This window comes from Homalodisca vitripennis, chromosome 2 (genome assembly GCF_021130785.1).
Source record: "Homalodisca vitripennis isolate AUS2020 chromosome 2, UT_GWSS_2.1, whole genome shotgun sequence".
Lineage (NCBI taxonomy): Eukaryota > Metazoa > Arthropoda > Insecta > Hemiptera > Cicadellidae > Homalodisca > Homalodisca vitripennis.
Window position 1 is genome coordinate 2,323,180 of NC_060208.1, and position 26,868 is coordinate 2,350,047.

General features: G+C 35.0%; 1 protein-coding gene across 1 annotated transcript in view; it reads right to left on the reverse strand.

The window, feature by feature from the left end:
* Nucleotides 1-1,460: 1,460 nt before the first annotated feature.
* The window catches only part of LOC124353474 (glycosylphosphatidylinositol anchor attachment 1 protein), a 74,178-nt gene continuing 48,770 nt past the window's right edge, over nucleotides 1,461-26,868 (reverse strand). The window contains 4 exon segments of the mRNA XM_046803317.1: nucleotides 1,461-2,424; nucleotides 20,586-20,783; nucleotides 22,963-23,121; nucleotides 23,666-23,856. Coding sequence (XP_046659273.1) covers nucleotides 2,328-2,424; nucleotides 20,586-20,783; nucleotides 22,963-23,121; nucleotides 23,666-23,856 — 645 coding nt within the window. The 3' untranslated portion in view covers nucleotides 1,461-2,327.

Genomic DNA, 26,868 nt, shown 5'->3' on the forward strand with positions numbered 1-26,868 from the left:
ATGTATTAATATTGGGTCCAGTGTACACACAGTTGACTGACCTACAAAAACACTAATAAAAATACACACCTCAAAACAATTAAGAGTTTTGTACTTTTTTAAGAGTGTGTACTTAATTTATTGTTTTATAATCTAACACTTATTTTTATGTATAAAGCCTTAACTGGTAGTTAAGAACAGCATACTTTTTTAATTTTGAAATTCTTATTTAGATTAGGGCAGTTAACGAAGGTACAAAACAAAAATAAAAATAACGTATTAAATTATTTACTTGACAAACAACCGTCAACAAACCGCTCATTTCTTCTTCTCCATACTCTGACACGGCCGTCAGTACCAAAAATTGTAAATGTCGACTCGTATTGTATATTACCTTACGTTATGCCAACGCCTGTGGTCTCTTGTGAACTGCAATCTTGCTTTTCTTTTAAGTGCGGTCAATCACGACACTTGGAAAGGTCTCCTAAACCTCATTCCAGCTTCCAGGAGTTGATTTCTCACTGTTTGGTCTGATATACGAGTTTCAGTCGCTTGACTAAAGTCATTAAGAAGTTCTCTAGCAGTTGAAACCCGATTACAAAGTGCGTTAACTCGTAAAGATCTGTTTTCTATGTGCGTGGTGGACCTCTAGCGACCTTGTCCTGGTCTTCTGTGAAGAGTGCCTTGCTCCTGGTACCGGTTCCACAATCTTGTAACCACTGACTGACTCACACCTAAGTGACTACCTACATCCCGTGGGGAAACACCTTCTTCTGTCAAAGTGACCGCTCTAGTGACTTCTGTATTGGACAAAACCTGTCTAAAACCCGCCATTACAATGAAAACCGAACATAACAACCATAAAACATCAATTGATCAACATCTAAACTGGCACAAGTTCAGCTAGCTACAGAACTATACCTGGTATTTTTCTTATCTCATTCTTGTTTGGACCTGATAATCAAAACAGCAGTATTTAACAGTACTATTCGGAAATAATAAAAATCATCTTTATCAAGATGCTGCCTTTATCTGCGGGTAAAGTACAACTCTCTTATGCCATTTATGCACCTAGCAATAGAAGTGATCCCTTAATTTGTTTGAGGTGTTTAAATCTAAACCAAAATATTGAACAAAACACAATCAAGACAACACATAATTTAGTAATCTTATCACGCTAATTTCAACATATAATAATCACTATTTAAGCATATTTTACCTTAAACAAGAACAAAACTCGCTCTAGATAAATTGGTGCAAACGAGACTGAATATTCTTTCTAACTACGTTTTGAATCGTAATTCTGTGCCGACAAAGAGAAATAAAGCATCATGATTTTAGCATTTTTCTCAATTTCCAATAAGATATATATATATAAAATTCATATTGACATTCACTATTATAAGTACTATAACAAGTGACGAAATTGAGTGATGCAAAACAACGGGTGTTGCTGATTGAGACACAAAATAAATAACATATATTTGTGTACATTTCTTTAATTTTCATTTTTAATTACGTAAGAAAGTTACTTAACATACATTTACAGTTGATATAGTTGTACAATAAGCTTAAAGATCTCTATTTAAAAATTTAAAATAAATACTACACATGTACATTATAATACACATTAAGATTTTTAACTTATATAACAAATACTTAAATATTTACAAAATACTTTAATTTAACCCTTTGACTGGTGAAGCTTTTCAATGTAATAGTGCTCCACAAAGTGAGTTTTTTTAAGGCTATATTGGATTTACTAAAATAATAATGTAGGATACTAAACTGGTGTAGAAAGCAAAAGTAATTTTTTATCGTTACAAATTAAAAAATGTGTCAGAGTTTTTTATCAGGAACCGTGAATTTAACTAAAAGGAACTGAAAACAAACAGAGAAAAACAAGTAGCCTATTTGAAACATAGGACCTATGTTATTCTCTGCTAGAAAGCATAAACATTGAAGTTAAATATTAAAATTTATGAAAGAGTACAGAAAATATTGTTTAGAGTCATAGTTATGATCAGTCACCTCTGGTGGCACGCGCTATGTAACTGTCAACATTACTAGTCAAAGGGTTAAAGGATAATTTTAATTCATTCAAAAGCAGTAAAAAATGGAATGATAATGTACAGTACAATGTTTATGAACTAAAATAACACAACCGTTATATTGACAAGACAAATCACTGCAATTATACTTCATGTATGTTAAGCACAGACTACACTGAACTTGAAACAAGAACTAAACACAACTAACAGAAATAATGTTTACAGTATAACAAAGACAGGTATGAAAACAATGCAGTCTTTGTGAAGTAATTGGTGAATTCATGGATAACTTTTAGATTAGTCAGTCTTCTCTTTCTTTGTTTCTGAAACTTCTGTGTCCGTAGAAAGACATACTGTCCATATCAACAACCAAATCGGCAACATGAATACCAATCTGCAACAAAAATCATTATTGTGAATTAGAAGAAAAAAATTATAGAATTCATTTTCCCTTTCACTTATCCTGCCAAGAGTGCTACTTTGTGGCTATCAGTGAGCAATACCTTTGTTAGACGAGATCTATCACACTAGTGTTTCATAATGTAGTTTGTATGTTTTCTCAAGTTTTATACCAAGATTTGGATTTGAGAATCGATTGTTGGGATGCAACATTCGAATCTGCAGAGATCCACCATGTCAATAATTATCGGCTGATCGAAATTGCTAAAACGTGTTGTTGCCTTAGTTTGAATATTCAAACTTTCACCCTTTGAGTGCCAAGTATTTATTGAGTGGGTGTACTGAAAAGTGCCATGTATTTTACTAGTGGGTGCACATAAAAGTGCCAGTCCTTTTGAAGGTATTTTGCAAGGTTTCAGTAAAAAATTCACAGTTTGATTATTTAATAAGCTATCAACATATTTTCTTTAATTTTTCTTTGAAAACTCTGCCTAATTAACATATACAAGCATCACATAATAATCACTAATTAGCTCATTTCTTCATATGCTATGTAACTACTTTATGTTAAATAGCAAATATTTATTTATTTATGAAACGTTGTCTGTAGGTGTATTTTATTGGTATTTTTCATGTGGGCGCACCTGGGAACTGCCTGATCCGATTCTTGATTTCTTTAATTATTCTGATCTGGCGGGCTTCTTTCTGACTATCCTTACCACCCTCATTTTTAGTTTCATACTACCCTCATCTATCGGGAAAACTTCCCAAAAATCTGGCTCCAACTATATTCTACCATACTAAACCTAAATTTCTGTCTTTATCCAAGTCAAGGTGGAAAGGCATATGTCGAAGGCTGCATGATCAAGGTTTTACTTGGCTGTTAATATACGAACTCTGGATACCTGGTGACCTCCAGTTTAAAATTAGCCTTCCCCAAGTAGAGCGGGATAATGCTTGGGGTGATCTTTAGATCTCCGCTACTTGTGGAAACACAATGATTAAAAAAATACCAATCAATTTTAACAAACCAGAGAGCTCTAGCAGCACTCAAAAAGTGGAAAAGAAGCGTATTCATTTTTCTTTTGCTTTATTTATTTATTAACTCGTTCTTTGCCCTTGCTTAACTAGCTATTAATATAAATAAATAAACGATTAATTTACAATTATTATTGAGTTTATTTGTCACATGTATGATAGAGGGTTTCCGTGAATTATACTGGTATAGGCACACAAAAAATTATATCTAACATAGAAAAGGTTTTGGTGCATGTTAGGTATGAATTTATACAAAAAAATACATTTGAATTATGAAAGATTTGGAGTCATAAATTGGGTAGATCTTACTTGAGTTCAAATACAGTTTTACTTTGTGTGTTCCATTGACACTTATTAATCTTCCAATCATCCTTGTCAGTTTAGTGTGGATTTAATACTGGCAATGTTAATCCATTAAGATCTGAGAGTTCTGGTTGCTATCCAGTATTCAAGTGGTCATCATCTAGTAAATATCTATTCTGTTTTTTTACAAAAATCGAGATTCACCAATTTAACACAAATAATAAAATGTATGACTGTATTTAATAACTCAATTGATTAACTTGGTGTTTTTTAATAAATTTCTTAACCAAAAAGGGTTCTTTTCAGTCTCAAATTAACTCATGATTCAAAAGAATAAATTCCATTATTATAAAAAGTCATTATTTGATCTAAATTCACTTTATAACTTAAGGTGTTGTAAACTTACTTTGCATAACAATCTCCTTGTTTTTGATATGAAGATTTAATGTATTCTGTGGTGTTTGGTCTAAAGAAATACTTTATTTTGTCTGATGATTCAATTTTACAATGTATTTTTATCTTATATGTATGATTATTTGTTTTATGTTAATTTTAACTCTAAAATAGGTTGCTAGTTTATCTTAATTTTAAAATCTATTGACTTATATATGTTTATTGTAAGTTATCAAAATTGTATGGGTGTATGTTCTTCTTCTTGTATGGATTCCTGTGCGTGTGTGTATATATATATATATATATCAACATATTAAATCAAATCAAATTCTTTATTGCCAGAACATGTTTACAATGTATAGCAGTGTCAGAAACAAATTCAGCATGAACTATCATATATGATATGCATTGCCTAGGCCTAGTAACAAGTGTCTATACAATTACAGCATAATAATCACTGATGTCATATGGGCTGATATTAATCAATAGCTTTTTTACACTTTTCTTGAAACAATTAATTGCAAGAGATTTAAGATGAGAAGGAAGAGAGTTTTAGAGTTTAATAGTCCAGGAGAAATAGCAGTTAAAAATGGTCAAATAAATAAATGTTTTCTTACAGCAAACTAATGGCACAATTTAGTCAAATACATCATAAATAAATAAAAAAAACCATTCCGAACCAAAATCGTCTATTAGGGGGTATAGGAGGGGTGGTTTTTAGGGGTGAAAATGGTTTTTTTTTTGCAATTTGTGAGTAAACAATGCATCCTATTGAAAAAAAGTCAAATATAAAAGTGGTTGGAAATAAAAAGATCTACAACTTATGTAGTAATCATTTTTGCCCTAACCTCAAAAATTTCCCCAAAAAATTCAAAAAACCTTTTTTTGGTTTTTAATTTTTTTCTTTTACAAAAATGGTTCGATTGAGCTGAAAGTTTGATCAAATATACTTTGTGCTATTCTAAAAATACTGTATTTTTTTCATTAAGAAATATTCAACCGTTATAATAAAATTTCACTTTAAAAAAATATTTTGATAATTTTCAATCACCATTTTGAAACATTTTTTTTAATCAAAAAGGTTCTATGACGGCTCATTATTTTCGTTTTTTAGTCTATTTTGAAGAAATGAAATAAAAAATATGTAGTTTAATTGAAAAAATTGCATAAAAATTGAAAATAAACAAAATATTGACATTTTTCATTATACATTGTATTATTTACGTGGAAAAATTGTTATTATTTATTTAAATTATAATTTTTTTATACCAGTGCTATTTGTAAGCATTAAGCAAAATAATAATGAATCATGGATATTTAAAAATTACGTGGAAATTTTTAAATAAATCAAAAAACAGAATTCGAGTCATAGTAAATTTTTTTTAATTTTTATTTTTCATCATATATTTTTTATTTATTTGTAATATTTTTTACAATTCTTATTGAAATTGAATCAAGAAACCATTATTTTCTTCCAAAAGTTTTTTTTTAATATTTATGTTTTTTCAGTGAACTTAAAAATATAAATATCTTTTTTTTTCATATTCTACGTCATCTGATCGTGATTCATACTATATTCTACTCAATTTTTCCCTGCTTTTTTTAAATGTAATGATTGTATCTCCTTTCATTGAAGGAAACGCAAGATCGTTATCAAAACTATCACTCAATTTTTTTTAAATATATTTAATGTTGGGATATCACCATCAAAATCTTCTTTAATTTCGTTAAGGGAAAATTGGCACTCGGATGAATTTTTTTTTAAGTAATACACGCAGTAACTTATGAAATCTTTAGAATCTACACTCGATGTATGTCTACAAGATGTTGAGCTGTCCCATCATAAAAAGATGACATGCACCTATTATGATAATAAGCTTGAACTTCATCTGATTCTTTGAGAAAATTCACTCTAACTAACAGACTTTTATTAAATTATTCTGAAATATCTCTTCCCTTTAAAGTTGATTTTTCTTTAGTCCCAACCTTCTGCATGCCGCGAAATGCTCTATTTTGGTTACAAGGTTCTTCACAAAAAACACAACACAATGATGCTTAAAATCAAAATCACATGCTTCTTTCATAATCTTCTTCCCAATAGATTTTTTTTTCTTGTTTGTTCTTCGGAAGCTGTAACAATTGATTGAGGTCTAATGTATGCCGATCGACAACCATCATGAATGTGTGCTTCAGTCAATTTCTGAAATGTTTTGTACCGCTGATCATTGCTTTGTTTACTTGACGAAATAAGAGTATCTATCCCTCGACTTTTTATTTTCGCCAAATCTCCATCGCGGCTTTTACAAATGATACAAGAAGGTACCTTTTCCACCATTTACACGAATCTATAAAATGCAGAAAGCACGATAAAATTAGTATACTGAAAATACGTAAAAATTACTAGATAATTAGCATGCGTAAAATTGTATGTACAGAGACAAAGTTTTATGATCTGTATTATTTTTAATAATTTTTATTGAATAATTTTTATAAAATTTTGTTTCGAAAAATTTTAAAGTTTTACTTACGATTTGTATTTTATATAGACAAAAATCTTGTAAATTGCTAATCACGAGGCTTATTTCACGACACTACTCCAATATAACTTCACTGACGACAAAGCAGCTGCTTATTGTATGCTTAGAAATATACTGAGACCCGTATAATAGAAGAATAGGATTGACCCCGCCCTTTTGCTTCAAGGACACTATTATATACCTGCACTATATATACGTGTAATCCAACTTTCACATTCAACAATGTTTCTAAACTTTTCAAAATATTCGAAAATTCTTCAACATTAATAAGAATTATAATTTAAATAAATAATAACAATTTTTCCACGTAAATAATACAATGTATAATGAAAAATGTCAATATTTTGTTTATTTTCCATTTTTCTGCAATTTTTTCAATTAAACTACATATTTTTTATTTCATTTCTTCAAAATAGACTAAAAAAAGAAAATAATGAGCCGTCATAGAACCTTTTTTGATTAAAAAAAATGTTTCAAAATGGTGATTGAAAATTATCAAAATATTTTTTTAAAGTGAAATTTTATTATAACGGCTGAATATTTCTTAATGAAAAAAATACAGTATTTTTAGAATAGCACAAAGTATATTTGATCAAACTTTCAGCTCAATCGAACCATTTTTGTAAAAGAAAAAAATTAAAAACCAAAAAAACGGTTTTTTGAATTTTTTGGGGAAATTTTTGAGGTTAGGGCAAAAATGATTACTACATAAGTTGTAGATCTTTTTATTTCCAACCACTTTTATATTTGACTTTTTTCAATAGGATGCATTGTTTACTCACAAATTGCAAAAAAAACCATTTTCACCCCTAAAAACCACCCCTCCTATACCCCCTAATAGACGATTTTGGTTGGGAATGGTTTTTTTTATTTATTTATGATGTATTTGACTAAATTGTGCCATTAGTTTGCTGTAAGAAAACATTTATTTTTTCATTCAGGTAATACGACTGGACTATAATGCCTGTTTCAGCAAAACAATTCAAAGTGGTTTTAAGACTACATTGAGATATTCTAAGAGAATTTGAGTTTCTAGTCATATGGTTATGTACAGATCTATTTGTAGGTATGGCATGTAAATTTCTTTTTATATACTATAGGCAATCTAAAATATAAAGTGCAGGTACTGTTCTGATCCTTCACACTCCAACATCACAATGGAATACCAAACAAACAATGCGTCCTCAGCTGTGACCTTTCACGAGCGAGTTTACCCACTTCGAGCGTACAGACGGTCAAAGTCAACAAAAACTAATGTTGTCTGTGGTGACAACTGTTCTGATCCTTCACACTCCAACATCACAATGGAATACCAAACAAACAATGCGTCCTCAGCTGTGACCTTTCACGAGCGCGTTTACCCACTTCGAGCGTACAGACGGTCAAAGTCAACAAAAACTAATGTTTTCTGTGGTGACAACTGTTCTGATCCTTCACACTCCAACATCACAATGGAATACCAAACAAACAATGCGTCCTCAGCTGTGACCTTTCACGAGCGAGTTTACCCACTTCGAGCGTACAGACGGTCAAAGTCAACAAAAACTAATGTTGTCTGTGGTGACAACTGTTCTGATCCTTCACACTCCAACATCACAATGGAATACCAAACAAACAATGCGTCCTCAGCTGTGACCTTTCACGAGCGAGTTTACCCACTTCGAGCGTACAGACGGTCAAAGTCAACAAAAACTAATGTTTTCTGTGGTGACAACTGTTCTGATCCTTCACACTCCAACATCACAATGGAATACCAAACAAACAATGCGTCCTCAGCTGTGACCTTTCACGAGCGAGTTTACCCACTTCGAGCGTACAGACGGTCAAAGTCAACAAAAACTAATGTTTTCTGTGGTGACAACTGTTCTGATCCTTCACACTCCAACATCACAATGGAATACCAAACAAACAATGCGTCCTCAGCTGTGACCTTTCACGAGCGAGTTTACCCAATTCGAGCGTACAGATTGGGTGACTGAGTGGCAAACAGTGATAACAGTTAAGAGTTTGCTCCTGTAATACAGTTGAAATTTGTGTGGTTATTTAAAGAAATTATATAATTATTTTACACCAATCTGTGAAGAAAGTCGGCTTATTTCTGTATCAGGTGACATTTTTAACATAAATAGTAAAAGTGAAAAGGTTATCATAAAAAACTATTTTAATTTCCAATTGGGACAAGATTGTTCACTTGAGATAAGAGGGATCTTTATCAGCAATACTGATAAGGAGAGTCTAGCTGGCAGGAATCTTGCTTGACCTTTGCACTGCTCTTGAGTGGACAATTGTGTAACTGTTATCTCCCATCTGTCAAACTTGATTGTATATAAATAGAGACTCCAAACTAATAATAATTGCATTGACTGACTAATATTTGAATATTTTAATTTTAATTATTTATTTTTTATAGCTGTGACTGTTTGTACTATTTATTTTACTAAATAAGTTATTTCTATACAAGTGTTACCAAACATACAACATCAAAGGCAAAAATCCTCATACCCAGATTTGACTTTTAACTACATGGCAGGTAGTAAACATAAATGTGGTTATTGTGATAAAAATGTTACCAAAACTTCTGGTGGCATTAAATGTAGTGGATATTGTCAAATATGGTTTCATTTTAACTGTGGGGGTGTATCTAACAAAGTATTTGAAAAGCAAGGCGATGAATTATGGTTATGCAGACGTTGCTCTCAGTCAAACTTAGAAACATCTGACACTCACTTGGGAAGTTTAACAGCCAATAGTGAGGTTATAAATAATAGAACTACTGGTTGTGACTGTGCTCAATGTTTTGATCATATAAAAATCCTAACGGATCAAATCTTTGAACTGACCAAGAACCAAAATGAAATGAGAAAACAACTCAGTGAACTCCAAACTGACAGTATCAGACTAACCTCTGCTCTCAACAGTCATGAAGAAGCTATTGGTGATATTTTAATTAACGATGCTTCCTATGCAGGGAAGTTAAAACACAGATACAAGGAGACACTGAGTAAATCGGGTGCTTGCAGCGATGTATCTGGAGTGAATCCCACATATATAAATCCGATAACACGGAACCCTATAGGTAGGTCTAGGACTAGAACTGATTTTAGCCCAACTACTAGTAAGCAAAGGACAGCTGTGACTGAAGTTACAAGGGAACATAATTTACAGCCTACTCTCCCACAAATGAAAAATTGTGTGAGTATCAATCCAACTTCAGAAACACAACAGAATATTAGAAATATTAGTAGTCCTAGGGCTACAGAAGAAATAAATGACAATGAAGGATTTCATCTTGTTGTGTCTCGGAAGACTAAAAATTACTCCCTAAAGAGAAATAATACTACTAATGACATAATGAAGCGCAGAAGACCAGAACAGCATAGCTCTATAACTGGAAAAGCCATAGGTGGCCATAACTTGACTGTGACGGATCGTTTAAAGTTCCTGTTTATTTCAAGACTAAGTATCGAAACGAAGTGTGAGGATCTAAAAAGCTTTCTGACAGAGAGAAAGAGTGGTAAATACTTTGTTGAAAAGTTAAATTTAAGATTTCCAAACTACTACTCGTCATTCAAGGTGGGCGTTCCAGCTACGCATTATAAAGACATTTTTTCTCCTGAATTTTGGCCAGAAAATGTATATGTTTCAAGGTTTTTCAACAAACCGAAGAAATCTGATAAGTCTTTAAACTCTCAAATCCCAACTTCACAAACTGTAACTTAGACCCTCTTGAGTCGAACGTGAACTTGGAAGAAGATAAGTTATGTCTAGACGAACTGAATAGTATTAAGCCCTACTTAAGGGATTTTAAACTCACAAAACCTCCAATCAAGAGTGATGACCAAACGTCGAATAGGACTACCTATAAAATCTTGACTGTCAACGTTCAGTCTCTCTTAGATAAGCTCCCTGAACTTGATATTATAATCGCCAACAATAACTTTTCTGTTATATGCTTAAGTGAGCACTGGTGTACCTATGACTCTAAGGACCTAGCTCTTATAAGTGGTTTTTACTGTGCTGCCATATTCTGTAGATCTTTAAGATCGCGAGGTGGAGTCGCTATCTATGTACATGAAACATTAAAGTTCTCTGAAATTAATGTAAATGATTTCTGTGAAGAAAATGTTTTTGAAGTTGTTGCTGCAGTTGTGGAATTTAATAATTTTAAAGTAATCTTTGTATCTATATACAGAGTTCCTAATAGCAACAAAGACATATTTTTAAACAACATGGAAAAACTGTGGTTGTTTTTGTGTAATTTCAACCTCCCTATCATTGCCTCTGGGAACATCAATATAGATATCAATAAAGTACATGAAGAATTTCCAAATGAGTTTCTCAACCTTCTAAGATCGCTCGACTGCTGTTGTTTCAACTACAAGCCTACGAGGGGAAAATCCTGTTTGGACAATGTTGTAGGTGGCCTACCGAGGGATTGTCTCTCTGTCGATGTACTACAGCCTCCTTTGTCAGATCACAGTGCTTTGATAACTACCTTGACATCTCAGTCCAGTATTGAACATAACCTGAGTGGCATTCCCGTAGAAGAGGAAAAGGTAATAAGATCTTTTAGTATGTCTAACAAAGTTAAATTTTATTCTTATTTTGGTCAAACGGACTGGAATCATGTTTTAAACAGTAATCCAAATCTCACACTTTTTGAAAACTTTTTAAACTATTTTCATGAAGGCATGAACTTGTGCTTTCCAAAGAAAATTGTGAAAATTAGACATAAAATAAATCTGTGTTCTAATAGTAGGCCCAAATGGTTTTCTGAAGAACTTCTCCGTCTAAAAGAGAAAGTTAGTAGTCTGCATCATATTCATCTGTGGGCAGTAAGGTACAATCTGTTTGTCGAACAAACCAAGTCAAACTATGTTGAAGCTCGGAAAACCTATAAGAAAGCTATTATCCATGCCAGACTAAATTTCAATGCTGAATATATATCCTCTGCATCTAATAGCTGTAAGGCAGCATGGGAAATTATTAACAGATATAAAGGTAGCTCAAATGCCTGTAAGATCAGCCACAACCTAACCCCTGATGACTTCAATTACACCTTCATTGCAACAGTGAAAGAAGCATGTAGTCAGGCTCCGCCTTCTTTGGCGGTTTCCGGTCAACTTGTGAGCGGCTACCAGGTTCCACCCCTACGTTTTGTGTGGAAACTATTTCAAGTGAGGAAGTACTGAAGTGTGTCCAAAGCATCAAAAGCAGTTCCAGTAAAGACATCTTCGATATCAGTGTTGATCTGGTGAAATTTGTTTTGCCTGTGATACTAGAGCCCCTTACGGCTAGCATCAATCATTGTCTTTCTACAGGCCTGTTTCCTGACTTGCTTAAGTTGTCAAAAGTTGTACCTATTTTTAAAAAGGGTGACTCCTCCCTGGCTGAGAACTATCGACCTATATCTGTGGTGCCCACCTTTTCCAAAATAATTGAAAAAGCTGTGATATACCAGGTTAGTGAATTTTTTTAATCTAATTCTCTATTTTCTAAAAATCAATTTGGCTTTCGCAAGGGTTTGTCCACTGTGGGCGCAGTCGAGCTTCTAGTCTCAGGAGTAATAGGTGGTTTTGAACACTGCTCTAGCACACTTGCCAGCTTATGTGATTTGACAAAGGCTTTTGACTGTGCTCCACATGACATCCTCCTTAACAAATTACAACATTATGGCCTAAATGGTGTTGAGCTAAACTTCTTTCGAACTTACCTGTCTGATCGCACTCAGAGGGTGTACTTCAACAACACACTCTCTGAGTTAGCTTCAGTTAAGGGTGGTGTACCACAGGGATCGGTCCTTGGCCCATTCTTATTCTTAGTTCTTATAAATGATTTGCCTACCAATGTGGATTGCGGCTCAGTAATTTTTGCAGATGACTCCACGTTTTATTGTATAAATAACGATATAGATACCTTGTTTATAGAGAGAACTCATGTCCTCCACCAAGCTAACCACTGGTTTTCATCTAATGGTCTGTTACTAAATGATAATAAATCACAAAATATTTTATTTTCTCTTTGTAAAAATCTTACGCTAACGAAGTATAATTTAAATTTAAAGTCCTGTGTAAGACTGTTGGGTATAACTTTAGATTCTAAGTTGACTTGGCAACCCCATGTTCAGAGTGTCTGTTGTAGGCTGTCAAGAGTAATTTTTTTGCTGCGCCACCTAAAGAAACTTGTTCCCAAAGATTATCTTAAATCCGCATATTATGCATTTTTTCATAGCACCATATCGTATGGAATCACCATATGGGGTAACAGTCATGATATTCATAAAGTATCACTGTTACAGAAAAAGGCTGTTAGAATTTTAGCAGGAGTCTCCTCCTTAACTACATGTAAACCTATTTTTGCAGAGGAAGGTATTCTAACTGTTATCAACCTTTATATTTATTCATGTCTGATTATATTAAAACAGAATCTTGGCGACTTTTCTCTTAGAAATGACATTCATCACTATCCTACTAGAGGCAGCTTATATTTAGATCAGCCCTACTGCTGATTAAGTAAAACACAATCTATGTATTCTTTTATTGGTATCCGTTTGTTTAATAAACTACCTCTTACCAGTCATAACATTAGTCTTAGTAAATTCAAATCAGTGATGTATACAGGTAAATGGCTGTTAACTAGACCTTTTTATAGTATAGATGAATACCTGGCACTGTCTGTGATAGATGTATCTTTTTAATTTTTAAATCTATCTGTATTGTAGCCCACATAAATGTTTTAAATGTTACTGTTTTAAATTGTCTGTTATTGTACTATTTATTTATTTATTATTGAATGTTAACCATTTTATTACAATGTTATTAATTTATTTTCTCTTAAATCTATTAATACATGGATTTATTAATAGATCCACAGTCGTTATCAGTCAGCCGAGCAGTGCGGACCTTATCGCTGTGCGCCGAGCTCAAGGTCATAGTGAGCCACGTGTAGGTCGATCGTGTTCCGACACTAATAATTTTTAAAAAAATCGCGAAGTGACGATTTTCAAATAATGCCGGTTAACTGCAGTGTCTGTAACTCAGCGTGTGATGGTGAACCTAACTTGGTGAGGTGTGCAGAGAACTGTGGAGCAGTGTGCCATCTTAACTGTGTTCCGCAGAAAACGAGGAGTTCCAAGAAAGATTGGATATGTAATTCCTGTAAACCGGAGTCCTCATCAGTGGCCAGTAGCAAATCAGCAGGAACCACGACCATCAGCAAGGAGTTTCTAGTCAACACTATCGAGGCATTCAAGAAAGAAATGCTGAAAGAGTTGAAGAAGATTGCCACCGAGAACGTTAGCCTCAGCACCTCGTTGAGCTTCCTCAATACCACAGTTGAGGAAAGTAACAAACTAAGGGAGAATGTCAGGAAAGATTTAAAGAAAACCCAGGAAGATAACCTTAAGCTTCAGAAAGAGAACTTGGAGCTGCGGAACAACGTTTCGAATCTGGAGGTACGGGTGAGAAACCTAGAACAGTACTCCAGGAAACAAAATATAGAAATCGACGGAGTGCCTGAATCAAATAATGAAGATGTTTACGCCATCATCCACGACGTTGGGAGAGCCATCGGAGTCGAGCTGAAGAGAGAAAGAGTGGTAGCAGCTCACCGCATACCTTCCTTTAATAAGAAGAGGACGCCGCCTATCATTGTCCGGTTCTCTACCTTCGAGGAAAAGGACGTCTGGATCAGCAGCTTCAGGAACGTGCGACCACTGACAGCCAATAAGATCAACCCGAGATTCAACTTACAGAATAAAGTGTTTATCAATGAACATCTCTCGCCAGAAAATAAACAACTCCTCTCAAGGACCAAAGAGGCTGCGAAAACGAAGGGGTACAAATACGTGTGGACCAGGGACGGCAAGATCTTCGTGCGAAGAGGCGAAGGAGAAAAATGTAGGAAGGTTGACACTTTCGCTGATTTAGATAAGTTGTAAATAGTTTATGCTACTCGTAATTAGATCTAAGTATGTTATTTTTTAGCTATTTTCTATTCATATTTAACTCTTTAACACTATATGAGTTGTATATTTAATACATTGGATCAGTCTTTCTTCCCTGTAAACAAATTCAATCATATATCGTTTATACATCAAAATATTAGAAGCCTCAGGAAAAACTTTGATTTACTTTTAATGTATTTGCAAAAGCTAGAACGAAATATTGATGTTTTGATCTTAACTGAAACTTGGATTTTTAATAATGAAATAACACACTATCAAATACCTAATTATACCTCCTTCTATAACTGTAACGAGACGTACAGATCAGGTGGCATAGTGGTTTTCATCAATAATAGAATTAAGGCAAATGTTATAGAGTGTAAGATGACAACTGCAGATGTATTGCTACTACAAATCTATTTTGACAACCTAATATTTTCATTACTTTGCGTTTATAGAATGCATGAGTTTTCAAAATTGGAGTTTGTAAAAGAAGTAGAACCTGTTCTCAAACAATTAAAACCAAATTCTATAGTTATTGGAGATTTTAATATAGATATAGGAAAACATAGTCCCGAATCTGAAGCCTACCTATCTCTGTTCCAAAATAATAGTTTTAACTCGCTTATAAATGATAACACTAGAATAACTACAGAACATGCTTCATGTCTGGATCACATTTTCGTCAGGCACAAAAATCTAACAAACTTCAAAACAGGAATTTTTCACATTAACATTACCGACCACAGTTTAACAGCATTAACTCTAAATAACTTTAATGTACACAATTTGCAGCACAACAAAGAAGTGACAATTAAAAAAATTAACTTTGAGGGTGTTAAACATTATTTATTAGCTTCCTCCTGGGATGCAATCTATCATACGACAGACGTTGACCTGTCACTAGATATGTTTTATGATACATTACATGAAAGTATAATTTCAAATACCAATGAAAAAGTATTTCTGCCGAAATTCAGCAAAGCTAAATTCAAAAGTCCGTGGATAACGGAATCACTGTTAAAAAAAATAAATAAGAGGAACAAATTAGTAAAAATTTTGAAAAATAGACCGTATGACAAATCTTTTTGCAATTACTTTAATAAATTTAAAGACAATCTTCAAACCGAGATAAGTTGTACAAAGAAAAACTACTACCACAATTTAATTCATCGCAATGCAGGTAATTCAGCATATCAATGGAAAACAATCAACAGTCTAATTGATAGAACTGATAAAAAACTAACTACTAAGATAAGACTGGAGGACGGCACCATAATCGATAAGCCAGAATCAATAGCCGACATATTCAATGAATACTTTGTATCAGTCTCTCAACAGCTGATAGCCGGCCCCTCCCCTCCTCGCGAGGCAGCCCTCGCACACTGTTGCCGTCAACCGCATTCCATGTTCCTGAGTCCTGTCACTCCGCTAGAAATAGCAAATACCATTAAATCCCTAAATAATAAAAGATCTACTGGAATTGACAATATATCAGTCCAATTAATAAAACATATTGAAACTGCTATATCTGAAGTATTATCATATATTGTCAACTTAAGTTTTGAAACAGGCAAGTTTCCTTCTAAATTAAAACAAACTATAATTGTACCTATTTTTAAGAAAGGCAGCCCCGAAATGATACAAAACCACAGACCGATTGCTCTATTGCCTATTATATCTAAAATTCTAGAGAGGTGCATTAAATCTAGGCTACTTTCATTTTTAAATAACAACAACTTTTTTTCATCTAACCAATTTGGCTTTACTAAAGGTAAAAGTACAGAATCGGCTATTGCAACTTTTATGGAAGGAATTTTAAACAGCATAAATAATAGTCATAAATGTACAGGATTATTTATAGATTTTTCAAAGGCCTTCGACCTTGTTGACATTGACATACTTCTAGACAAATTAGAACTCGCTGGAATAAGAGGACCTTTGCTAAACTGGTTTAGTAGTTTTCTAAAAGAAAGAACCCAGCAAGTAAAAATTCAAAACTGTCTCAGTCACGCAAAATCTATTGTGAAAGGTGTACCCCAGGGATCGGTACTGTCTGCAACACTATTTTTAATTTTCATAAATGATTTAATGAATGTTCCATTCAAGGGTAAAATAATAGCATTTGCCGATGACGTTGCCATCCATTACTCCAAGAAAAGTTGGGAAAACATATGGGTCGACATTAATGAAGATTTGCAGTCCTTGGGAACCTGGTGTATTAACAACAGAATGAAAATAAATGCTGAAAAAACAAACTTTATTAATTTTGACCTAAAACAATACTCTTTCCCTAATACTTTAAAATATCACGATTATTTAAATTGCTCAATCAATGATAACTGTCCCTGCCCGATTATTAGTCAAGTAACTCATATAAAATATCTGGGCGTAATTCTAGACGAAAACGCTTCATGGAAGCAACACATCTATCATCTACAGACCCAATTAAGAAAAAAATATAAGAACGTTCTATTATTTAAGAAATCTTTTAACCGATGACCTTTTACGTATGCTATATTTTGCCTTAATCCACTCAAGACTGACTTATGGTATAGAAGTGTGGGGTGCAGCAAACAATACCACACTAAATCCATTAGAAATCGTACAAAAACACTTTATAAGGATCATAACATTTAAATCCAAACACGAACCGTCCTTGCCTCTATTTCGCCTCCTAAAAATTCTGCCTCTGAAATACCTTTTTATTTTTAAAGTATTAAGAATGTTTTACATACGTAGTGGAAATAAATGTTCAAAACAATTTCGCTTCTATACCAGGGCAGCTTCTAAAGTAACATACATTAGACCAAAAGTGAATAAAACTATGTTCAGTAAAACATTTATATTTTTAGGCCCAAAAATTTTTAATATTTTACCAATAGACATAAAAAACAGTCAAAACATAAGGCTATTTCAGATTAAATTAAAATCATGGCTGTTTGATAAAGACAACATTAATGACCTGGTAGAAATATTACATTAGCTATAATTATGAAAATTAAAAACGAATTCCTATTGTAGATATATGGAATGGAGTTTATATGCGTTTGTGTAAATATTTTTAAGTATTCAATTGTTTGGCTTTATTTAATGTATTGGATGTTTTTGGTTCACCTACTGACGAGGTTACTTAGTGAAGTGAATAGTTTACTTAGTTTATTTTACTTACACGTATTAATGTAAAGTGTACTTTGGTTCAGTTAAATAAATAAGTGCTGACACTGCAGCGGACCGCTAGGTTATAAGTAATATTTAGACTGTTTGATGTAAGAAGTTCTTGTTTATTTTCATTGTGCTAGTCACCTTTACTTGATGCGGTGACTAGTCATTCCAAGTTTTTTTACATATGTTTACCTTTGTTATTTGATGATGGAATAAATACATTCTTATTCTTATTCTTATTCTTATTCTTTATTGTTGATTGTCCATGCTTAGTTATACATAGTACTGTTATTTCATCTGGCCAGTCAGGTTTTCACTGGAATTAACATTTAATGTAATGTATCTAGATTTAATATTTTATTGAAGCTCTGGTGACGATGTCAATGCATTTTAATAATGTTATTATGACTAATAAAGATTCTTGATTCTTGATTCTTGATTCTTGACAGACGGTCAAAGTCAACAAAAACTAATGTAGTCTGTGGCGACAACTGTTCTGATCTTTCACACTCCGTCAACATCACAATGGAATACGGAACAAACACTCAACCGTATTCTGATGGAATGTTGGGGAAATAAAATTATATAATGTGTCGTTAAATTATACCACTTGATGATAAGTGATTCCTTGACAGGCTCGTTAAGTAATCTAATCATTCAGGGAAACAGAAATGTACTGTTTTACAGATAAAAACCAATTTATAGAATTGATTATGAACTAAACCACATTCAAAGTTTGATAGCTAATACTACAACATGTGTTTATAGCCACACATTGGTTCAGCCATATTACAATAAATAGCTATCACCACCACTGTTAGAGTTAGTATGGTAGTTTCTCTCTCATATCCTACTACAAGGGTACGCAGATGATATTGTGATTCTTGTGAGTGGCAAGTTCAACACAACAATCACGGAATTGACCAATGCTGCTCTGAACATGGTGGGAAACTGGTGTGATAAGGTTGGCCTCACCGTCAACCCCACCAAGGCTGCCGTGGTTGCCTTTACCAGGAGGCGACAGATGGAGGGCATTGGTCCTTTTCTATTTAAAGGCTCACCCGTTGAGCTGAAGCCTGAGGTCAAGTACCTGGGCGTGATCCTAGATAGGGTTCTAAACTGGGGACCTCATCTAGAAAGGGTCATTGCCAGGGGTAAGTGGTCTCTAATGCAATGCAGACGTGTGATAGGTGGGCCCTGGGGACTGAAGCCGAGGCTCTTGTACTGGCTTTATGTTTCCGTGGTCAGACCTGCACTAATGTACGGAGCTGTCGTATGGTGGCCAAAAATGGAAGCCAAAACGGTGGTAGCACGTTTGGCAGGTATCCAAAGGATGGCCTGCCTCGCTATCACAGGGGCCTTTCCTAGTGCGCCAGGCGCGGCTCTGGACTGTTGTCTTAATCTCGCCCCCCTGGACATTGTCATTCGAGCTATGGCCAGGAAGAGTGCCTACTGTCTGCAGCAGACGGGATTCTGGTCGGGCTGCAGCGGTGGGCACTGCAGAATTAGCACTCTGATACAGGAGGATGTTTTGCATATGATCTCTGATCAGATGCCACAAAAGTTTTCCTTTGATTATTTTGCCCTCAAGGGATGATTGGTCAGAGGGGAAGCAACCTCTTCCACCAGCGGAGCTCGAATGGTACACAGACGGCTCTAAAACAAAAAGCGGCACAGGTGCTGGAATTCTGGGAGTGAGACCATGTAGGGAGCTGGTGGTTCCTATGGGTCCGTATCCGACAGTCTTTCAAGCGGAGGTCGCAGCCATTATGGAATGTGCTCGTGAGAATCTTCGTCTGCGATATAGGGGCAAGACGATTAACATTTTCACGGACAGTCAGGCAGCGCTGATGGCGCTGGATTCTTGCGCAATCAAATCCAAACTGGTTTGGGATTGCTATCAGACCGTTTCCTCCCTTGCCAGAATCAACAATGTAACCGTTTGTTGGGTTCCTGGTCATAAGGGGATTTCTGGGAACGAAAGAGCTGATGCCCTGGCCAACCAGGGCTCAGCAACAATTATGACGGGCCCTCAACCATTCTGCGGTGTTCCAAGGTGTGAATCCTCTAGGGTTGTCTCGAAATGGATTCGCGCGGAGCATGGGAGAAGGTGGAGGTTGCATCCGGGTTTGAGAGTGAGTAGAATGGTATTACAGTCACCTTCCTCCAAGGTGGCCTCGGACCTTCTCTCATTAAACAGATCAATGTCTTCCAAGGTCATTGGTCTCATTACGGGGCATGGTCACCTGAAGAAGCATCTACACAGAGTTGGTATCCTTCAGGAGGATCCGCTCTGTGGAAGGTGTAATGAGCAGGAGGAGACTGCTGAGCACCTGCTCTTTGATTGCCCAGCAATAGCAAGAGAGCGGTATGCCATCTTTGGTAGCTTGAACAGGGGTGGCGAGTTTTCCCAGGAGGACTTGATAGGTTGTTTTCGGCGGTTTGTTGAACTGCTGAAGTTGTAGACTGGTAGTCCTCATGGTGTTTTCGGGGTGCGCAAAAGGCCCTTGAGGCTTAAGTGCATGGCAGTAGGCCGCCCCAAGGAAGAAAAAAAAAAAAAAAAACTAAACCACATTCAAAGTTTGATAGCTAATACTACAACATGTGTTTATAGCCACACATTGGTTCAGCCATATTACAATAAATAGCTATCACCACCACTGTTAGAGTTAGTATGGTAGTTTCTCTCTCATATCCTACTCATTGTGTATCTATATTTGATAAATCATAGAATAGTAGTGTATATATCGCAGTAAATGACATATTTAGACTGACCCGATGGCGAACACAACATTTCCGTAGACTAGATGGTCCACGCAGGCGAGCACCAGAGCGTGTTTCGTGGCACTCAGTGCTCGGCTCAGAACTTCCAATCCAGACAATTCTGGGAACTTGAGCATGGAGTTGACAAGAACCACCCCACCCAGGACCACCAGAGGATGGTACAACAACCATATCAGTTTCTTCCACCACCTGGAACACAACAATTATTGCTACATCTTCTCTACGAATTAAGCTAAAATTCTCAAACTAAAACCACATACACAAGCTGATTTCCTAGTGTTTTCGTTCTAAACTGCTATAAAATGCTTTTTATATTTATTTTTGCTAAAGTGTGTACAGTTTGAATATTAAACTTTATTTTTTAAAAATTATTAGAATTCATAGAAAACAATTAACTTAGAAAAACTAGTGGTTTCTGAGCAATTCTAGAGTAAAACCATAAATATCGAGTTCCCTGGTCGTGTAATATCTTTTTGAAAAAAATCCAAAATAGCCAAATGACAAAGAATAATATCCAAAAATAAAATATAAAACACAGTGTAATACACATCAAACACAGTTTTTTGTTCATATATAAGATGAACAACACACTGTGTGTATGATATGTATTATGTGTATATATATATGGTACAAATTTTGTTGAATTAATGTTCTTTTTTTTTTTGAGGGAGAGGCAGGAACATGCTTTTACGCACACAAGTGGCCAGCCTGTAGTGTGGGACTCCTACTTACATAGAATACCCACCAAAAACCTCCTCTACGCTTAGGATTCTAGCCTGGAATGTTAACAAATACAAAACAGTAGCTAATTGACAAAATACAATGGTTTTTCATAGGTAAATATAAAATATTATTTTACATACAAACCAACAAATTTTATATCATTGTAATAAAAATAAATGTTCTATTAGGTAAATGCAAATTTTTTAGTATTAGCAAAAAAAAAAAAATACACCAAAAACGTTAAACTTCAAAAATGTAAAAAAATGTTGTGGACATTTTGTTGTATTTATGTTGCTGAGATGTTTATGGAAATTTAATATTATTTTTAAATCGTAAATAATCTAAGCTTTATATTCATATATAATACAAAACAAAAATTCCCTTTGGTATCACAAAGTTGCTGAAGTTAAGTCATGTAATGTAGGTTATCTGAAATGTCATAATCTAAGCTTTATATTCATATATAATACAAAACAAAAATTCCCTTTGGTATCACAAAGTTGCTGAAGTTAAGTCATGTAATGTAGGTTATCTGAAATGTCATAATCTAAGCTTTATATTCATATATAATACAAAACAAAAATTCCCTTTGGTATCACAAAGTTGCTGAAGTTAAGTCATGTAATGTAGGTTATCTGAAATGTCATAATCTAAGCTTTATATTCATATATAATACAAAACAAAAATTCCCTTTGGTATCACAAAGTTGCTGAAGTTAAGTCATGTAATGTAGGTTATCTGAAATGTCATAATCTAAGCTTTATATTCATATATAATACAAAACAAAAATTCCCTTTGGTATCACAAAGTTGCTGAAGTTAAGTCATGTAATGTAGGTTATCTGAAATGTCATAATCTAAGCTTTATATTCATATATAATACAAAACAAAAATTCCCTTTGGTATCACAAAGTTGCTGAAGTTAAGTCATGTAATGTAGGTTATCTGAAATGTCATAATCTAAGCTTTATATTCATATATAATACAAAACAAAAATTCCCTTTGGTATCACAAAGTTGCTCAAGTTAAGTCATGTAATGTAGGTTATCTGAAATGTCATAATCTAAGCTTTATATTCATATATAATACAAAACAAAAATTCCCTTTGGTATCACAAAGTTGCTGAAGTTAAGTCATGTAATGTAGGTTATCTGAAATGTCATAATCTAAGCTTTATATTCATATATAATACAAAACAAAAATTCCCTTTGGTATCACAAAGTTGCTGAAGTTAAGTCATGTTAATGTAGGTTATCTGAAATGTCATAATCTAAGCTTTATATTCATATATAATACAAAACAAAAATTCCCTTTGGTATCACAAAGTTGCTGAAGTTAAGTCATGTAATGTAGGTTATCTGAAATGTCATAATCTAAGCTTTTACAAAACAAAAATTCCCTTGGTATCACAAAGTTGCTGAAGTTAAGTCATGTTAATGTAGGTTATCTGAAATGTCAATACCTATTTTGGATAGTTTAGTTCAGTGGGAACATGTAGATATCATATTTGTCAGAGATCAGCTGAAAATGAGTGCTGGCCATTAGATGGGTTCATTAAAGGGGAAAGTAAGCTATGATGTGTCTTGTAATAGTAATACTACTACAGTACCAGTACTTACTAGGATGTACTGGACCAAAACCCTTACCTGTTGTTGCTTGAATGTATCCACAGTACAGGAGGTAGGTATAACACTCCGGTAATGAATGCAAGGGAGAAGTTAGTAAGAGAAACAGCCACCAGCAGTGTTGCCAACTCTAGAAGAGCGAGAATGTTGAGTAGCACAAGGTTTCGTTCTCTGCCAATGCTGCCAACACAATAACATTACAATGGTTAACATTACACACTCACGATCACTGTACTGCACTTTGAAAGAAAGTAAAGGTTCACCACTAATAATTAAATTATATCACTGTTAAGTAATACTTGATACAATTATGAGGATTAATGATTAGTCAATTCCAAGAATACAAGAGCCTCTGATAGTAACAAAATGCTGAGGCTGAAGCAAGGTAAACTGATCTACAAATTGATTGATCTATGCATCTGAGCATAGAGATTTATAATTTATCACATCCACAACAAAAGTAAAAAAAGTAAATTACATTGGCATAGCTTCATCAAACTATAACAAAAAGTATATTCATTTTATAAATTTTATTATTATAGGTTGCCTCATTTCAAAATTAATTTTAGATTTAAACAACATTTCTACAACTGTTCAAGTATTTTAAATTTGTAATATAACACCTATAGAGATTACGTGTATTACAGTACAATTTGTGCCATATGTTACAAAATAGTAGAAGATAAGGGCAAGGGTTTAAACCTAAAATTGAAAATGCACTCACAAACAGTGGAGGATGGGAGGAACAAACATGGAGAGAATGGAAACAATGAGGAAGCCCAGGAAGAGAGAATCCTCTGTTGGTAGAGACGTGAGATATGTGAACCACGGACTGCCGGACAGAAGCATCAGTCCCGAAACGTGAGCCAGGAACATTGCGATCCCCACATACACAATATTCAGCTCCTGCTCCTTCTGGAACAAGTCATTGGGATTCTAGAACACAAATTGTTCTTAACTTAACTAAAGAACTTACAGCAGTATGCTATTGTGTGCTATACGAAATTGTCATGGCATGTGTTTAGTTAATGTATTAGGCCTATTGCGTAGAATTAGAGTATTGTATGTATTTGTGCGTGTGTATGAGTCAGTGTCGTGGCAGCAGTCCGGAGCGGGCATGTCACGCCTCCCCACCTTCACCAACTCCTCCTCGCCTCCATCCACAGCTGATGTCCTCTCTCTTTCCTTATCTTCCTATCCTAGACATTTGAAAGCCGCTCATATCAATGCGAAATCGCTGAGGGGGCATGTTTATGAGCTTAGAGAAATTTTTGGCCTTCATCAGTTTGATTTAATTGGAATTTCAGAATCCTGGCTTAAGCCGAGTATTCAGTCAAGCGAAGTTTTTCTTCCTGGTTATGTTTTGCAACGGAACGATAGAACAGGAAAAAATGGCAGAGGTGTTGCAGTGTATATTAGGGAGGGTTTAAATTTTAAACCGCTTCTTTTTTCGCCTTCTGAGTACTCGGCTGGGCCAGAATTTATGTTTATTGAAATTGGCTTTTCTGGTTCAGATGTACTATTACTGGGAGTGTGTTATCGCCCACCCAGAGTTGGACATATGACAGATTTTGAAAATGCTCTCTTACACCACATGCACAGATATATTGATCATGGGCGATTTCAACACTGATTTGATGAAAAATAATCAACACTATAACTACAGACAGCTGACTTCCATGTTTGACTCGTGTAATCTTACAATACCTGCCACTGGAGCCAACTCATCACACTGCCGAGTCTGACACACTTCTTGACCTCATGGTGGTTTCGGAACCACAAGATATCGTCCTTCATGGGCAGCTTCCAGTCCCTGCCATATCAAAGCATGATCTAATCTATTGTGTTTATTCAGTAAATATACCTAAGATTAAAGCTAGGTTTATCAAGTATAGAGACTTTAAAAACATGAATGAGGCTGAATTTATGTCCGATATTTTATTGATCTCATGGCATAACCTAGAGAATCTTGACTCTGTTGATGACCTTGTGGATGGTTTTAATAAACAAATTTTATCTGTTTATGATAAACATTCTCCTTATGTAACAAAATAAATAAATAAGAGGCACTCAGTGCCATGGATGAGAAAGGATATTCTTAGCCTGATGGCCCATCGTGATAGCTTATATCGAAGAGTGAGGCACTCTAATGACCAGATACTTATGGATCAATACCATTTAATTCGAAACAGGGTTTAACAACTTCTGCGTAATTCCAGGCTGAGATATACTCAAGGTCTTTTTGAGAATAGGAAACAGTCGTCAAGCGACTTATGGCTTAAGGTTAAAAGCCTTGAAATAGGAAAACAACGTATTTCACAGTCAGTTCTTATACCTCTGAATGAGTTGAACCAATTTTTTACATCTTGTAGTCAAAGTTTCAGTCAGGACAAAGTGGAGGACTATTTAAAACATCTTCAAAACCTACCTTACCGTAGTTGTGGTTATCCTGAGTTTACTTTTAAACCTGTGTTACAAGGTGACGTGTTGAAAGCTATACGCTGTATTCGCAGTAATGCTGTTGGGCACGATGGCATCCCAATACGCCTCATAAAGAATATTCTATTTGCTGTCCTTCTAATAGTCACATTTATTTTCAACACGTCTCTTAGGAGTGGTATTTTCCCATCACAATGGAAGTCTGCTTTTGTCCGTCCTCTTATTTAGTGACTATCAATCTGGTTTTCGGACTAACCACAGTACAGAAACTGCACTTTTAAAAGTGACGGATGACATTAGGCTTGCTATGGATCACAGACAGGGCACAATTCTCACTCTTTTCGATTTTTCAAAAGCTTTCGACAGCGTAAACCATAAAGTATTGCTAGCTAAACTAAGGCTAATAGGGTTTTCTAGTCATGTATTAACTTGGCTGAGATCTTATCTGTGAGGGAGACAGCAGTGTGTAAAAGTGGATGACATGACTTCAGACTGGGAAATTTTTACTTGTGGGGTGCCACAGGGATCGATTCTTGGTCCTTTATTATTTGTACTGTACGTGAACGACATTCATTCTGTACTTAAGCTCATATCACATGTATGGCCGATGACGGGTGCGGAAGTGGCGGGGTCTTCATACCCCAACACATGTGCCAAGCCAGAGCGTCCACGAAGCACACGCACAGCCACCTTCTCTCTTCTCAAGTGCTGTATTTTTCGTGCGCGTACACCTGGGAACTGCCTGATCCAAATCTTGTCTTCTTTATAATTCCGATCAGGCTGAGCTGATCTGGCGGGCTTTCTGTAAACTATCCCACAACATTCAATTTTCTTTTCCTACTACTCTCACCTGTCGGGTAATCTTCCCAACAATCTATCTTAAACTATCCTATATCTAGTTTTCTTTCTGTATCCAAGCCAAGGTGGAACAGCATATGCCGAGGGCTGCATGATCAAGGGAGAGCTTGGTCGTAAATATGCAAACTCTGGATACCTGGCGACCTCCAGTTTAAACCTAGCCTTCCCCAAGTAGAGCGGGACAATGCTTGGGGTGACCTTTAGATCTCCGCTACTTGTGGGAACACAATGAGTACAGAATTTAAAGACAACCAAACAAAACCAGAGAGCTCTTGTAGCACTCAAAAAGTGAATGAAAATTCACGAAACATAGAGGGATTGATGATGGGCTCTGACCCTAGCAATCCTGAACAAACCCAAAAAACAGGTGGACTTCCTAGTAGAAGTCCAAAAGCCTCTGACTCGGTCAGAGTCGAAACCGATGAAGAAGATGCAATACTGGAGGGCGATCACCAGAAGGAAGAGGGAGCAAAAGTCGAGAGACAGCTCCCAGTACTGCCTAAGTTAAGTGGAGCCGCCAGGAAACGCATGGTCTGGTTTCGAAAAAGAGGGTACTCCCAAGAAGAAGCCAGGGAATTGGCCCTAAAACCAATTCCAGAAGAAAGAAATAAAAATTAAACAAACAAAAGG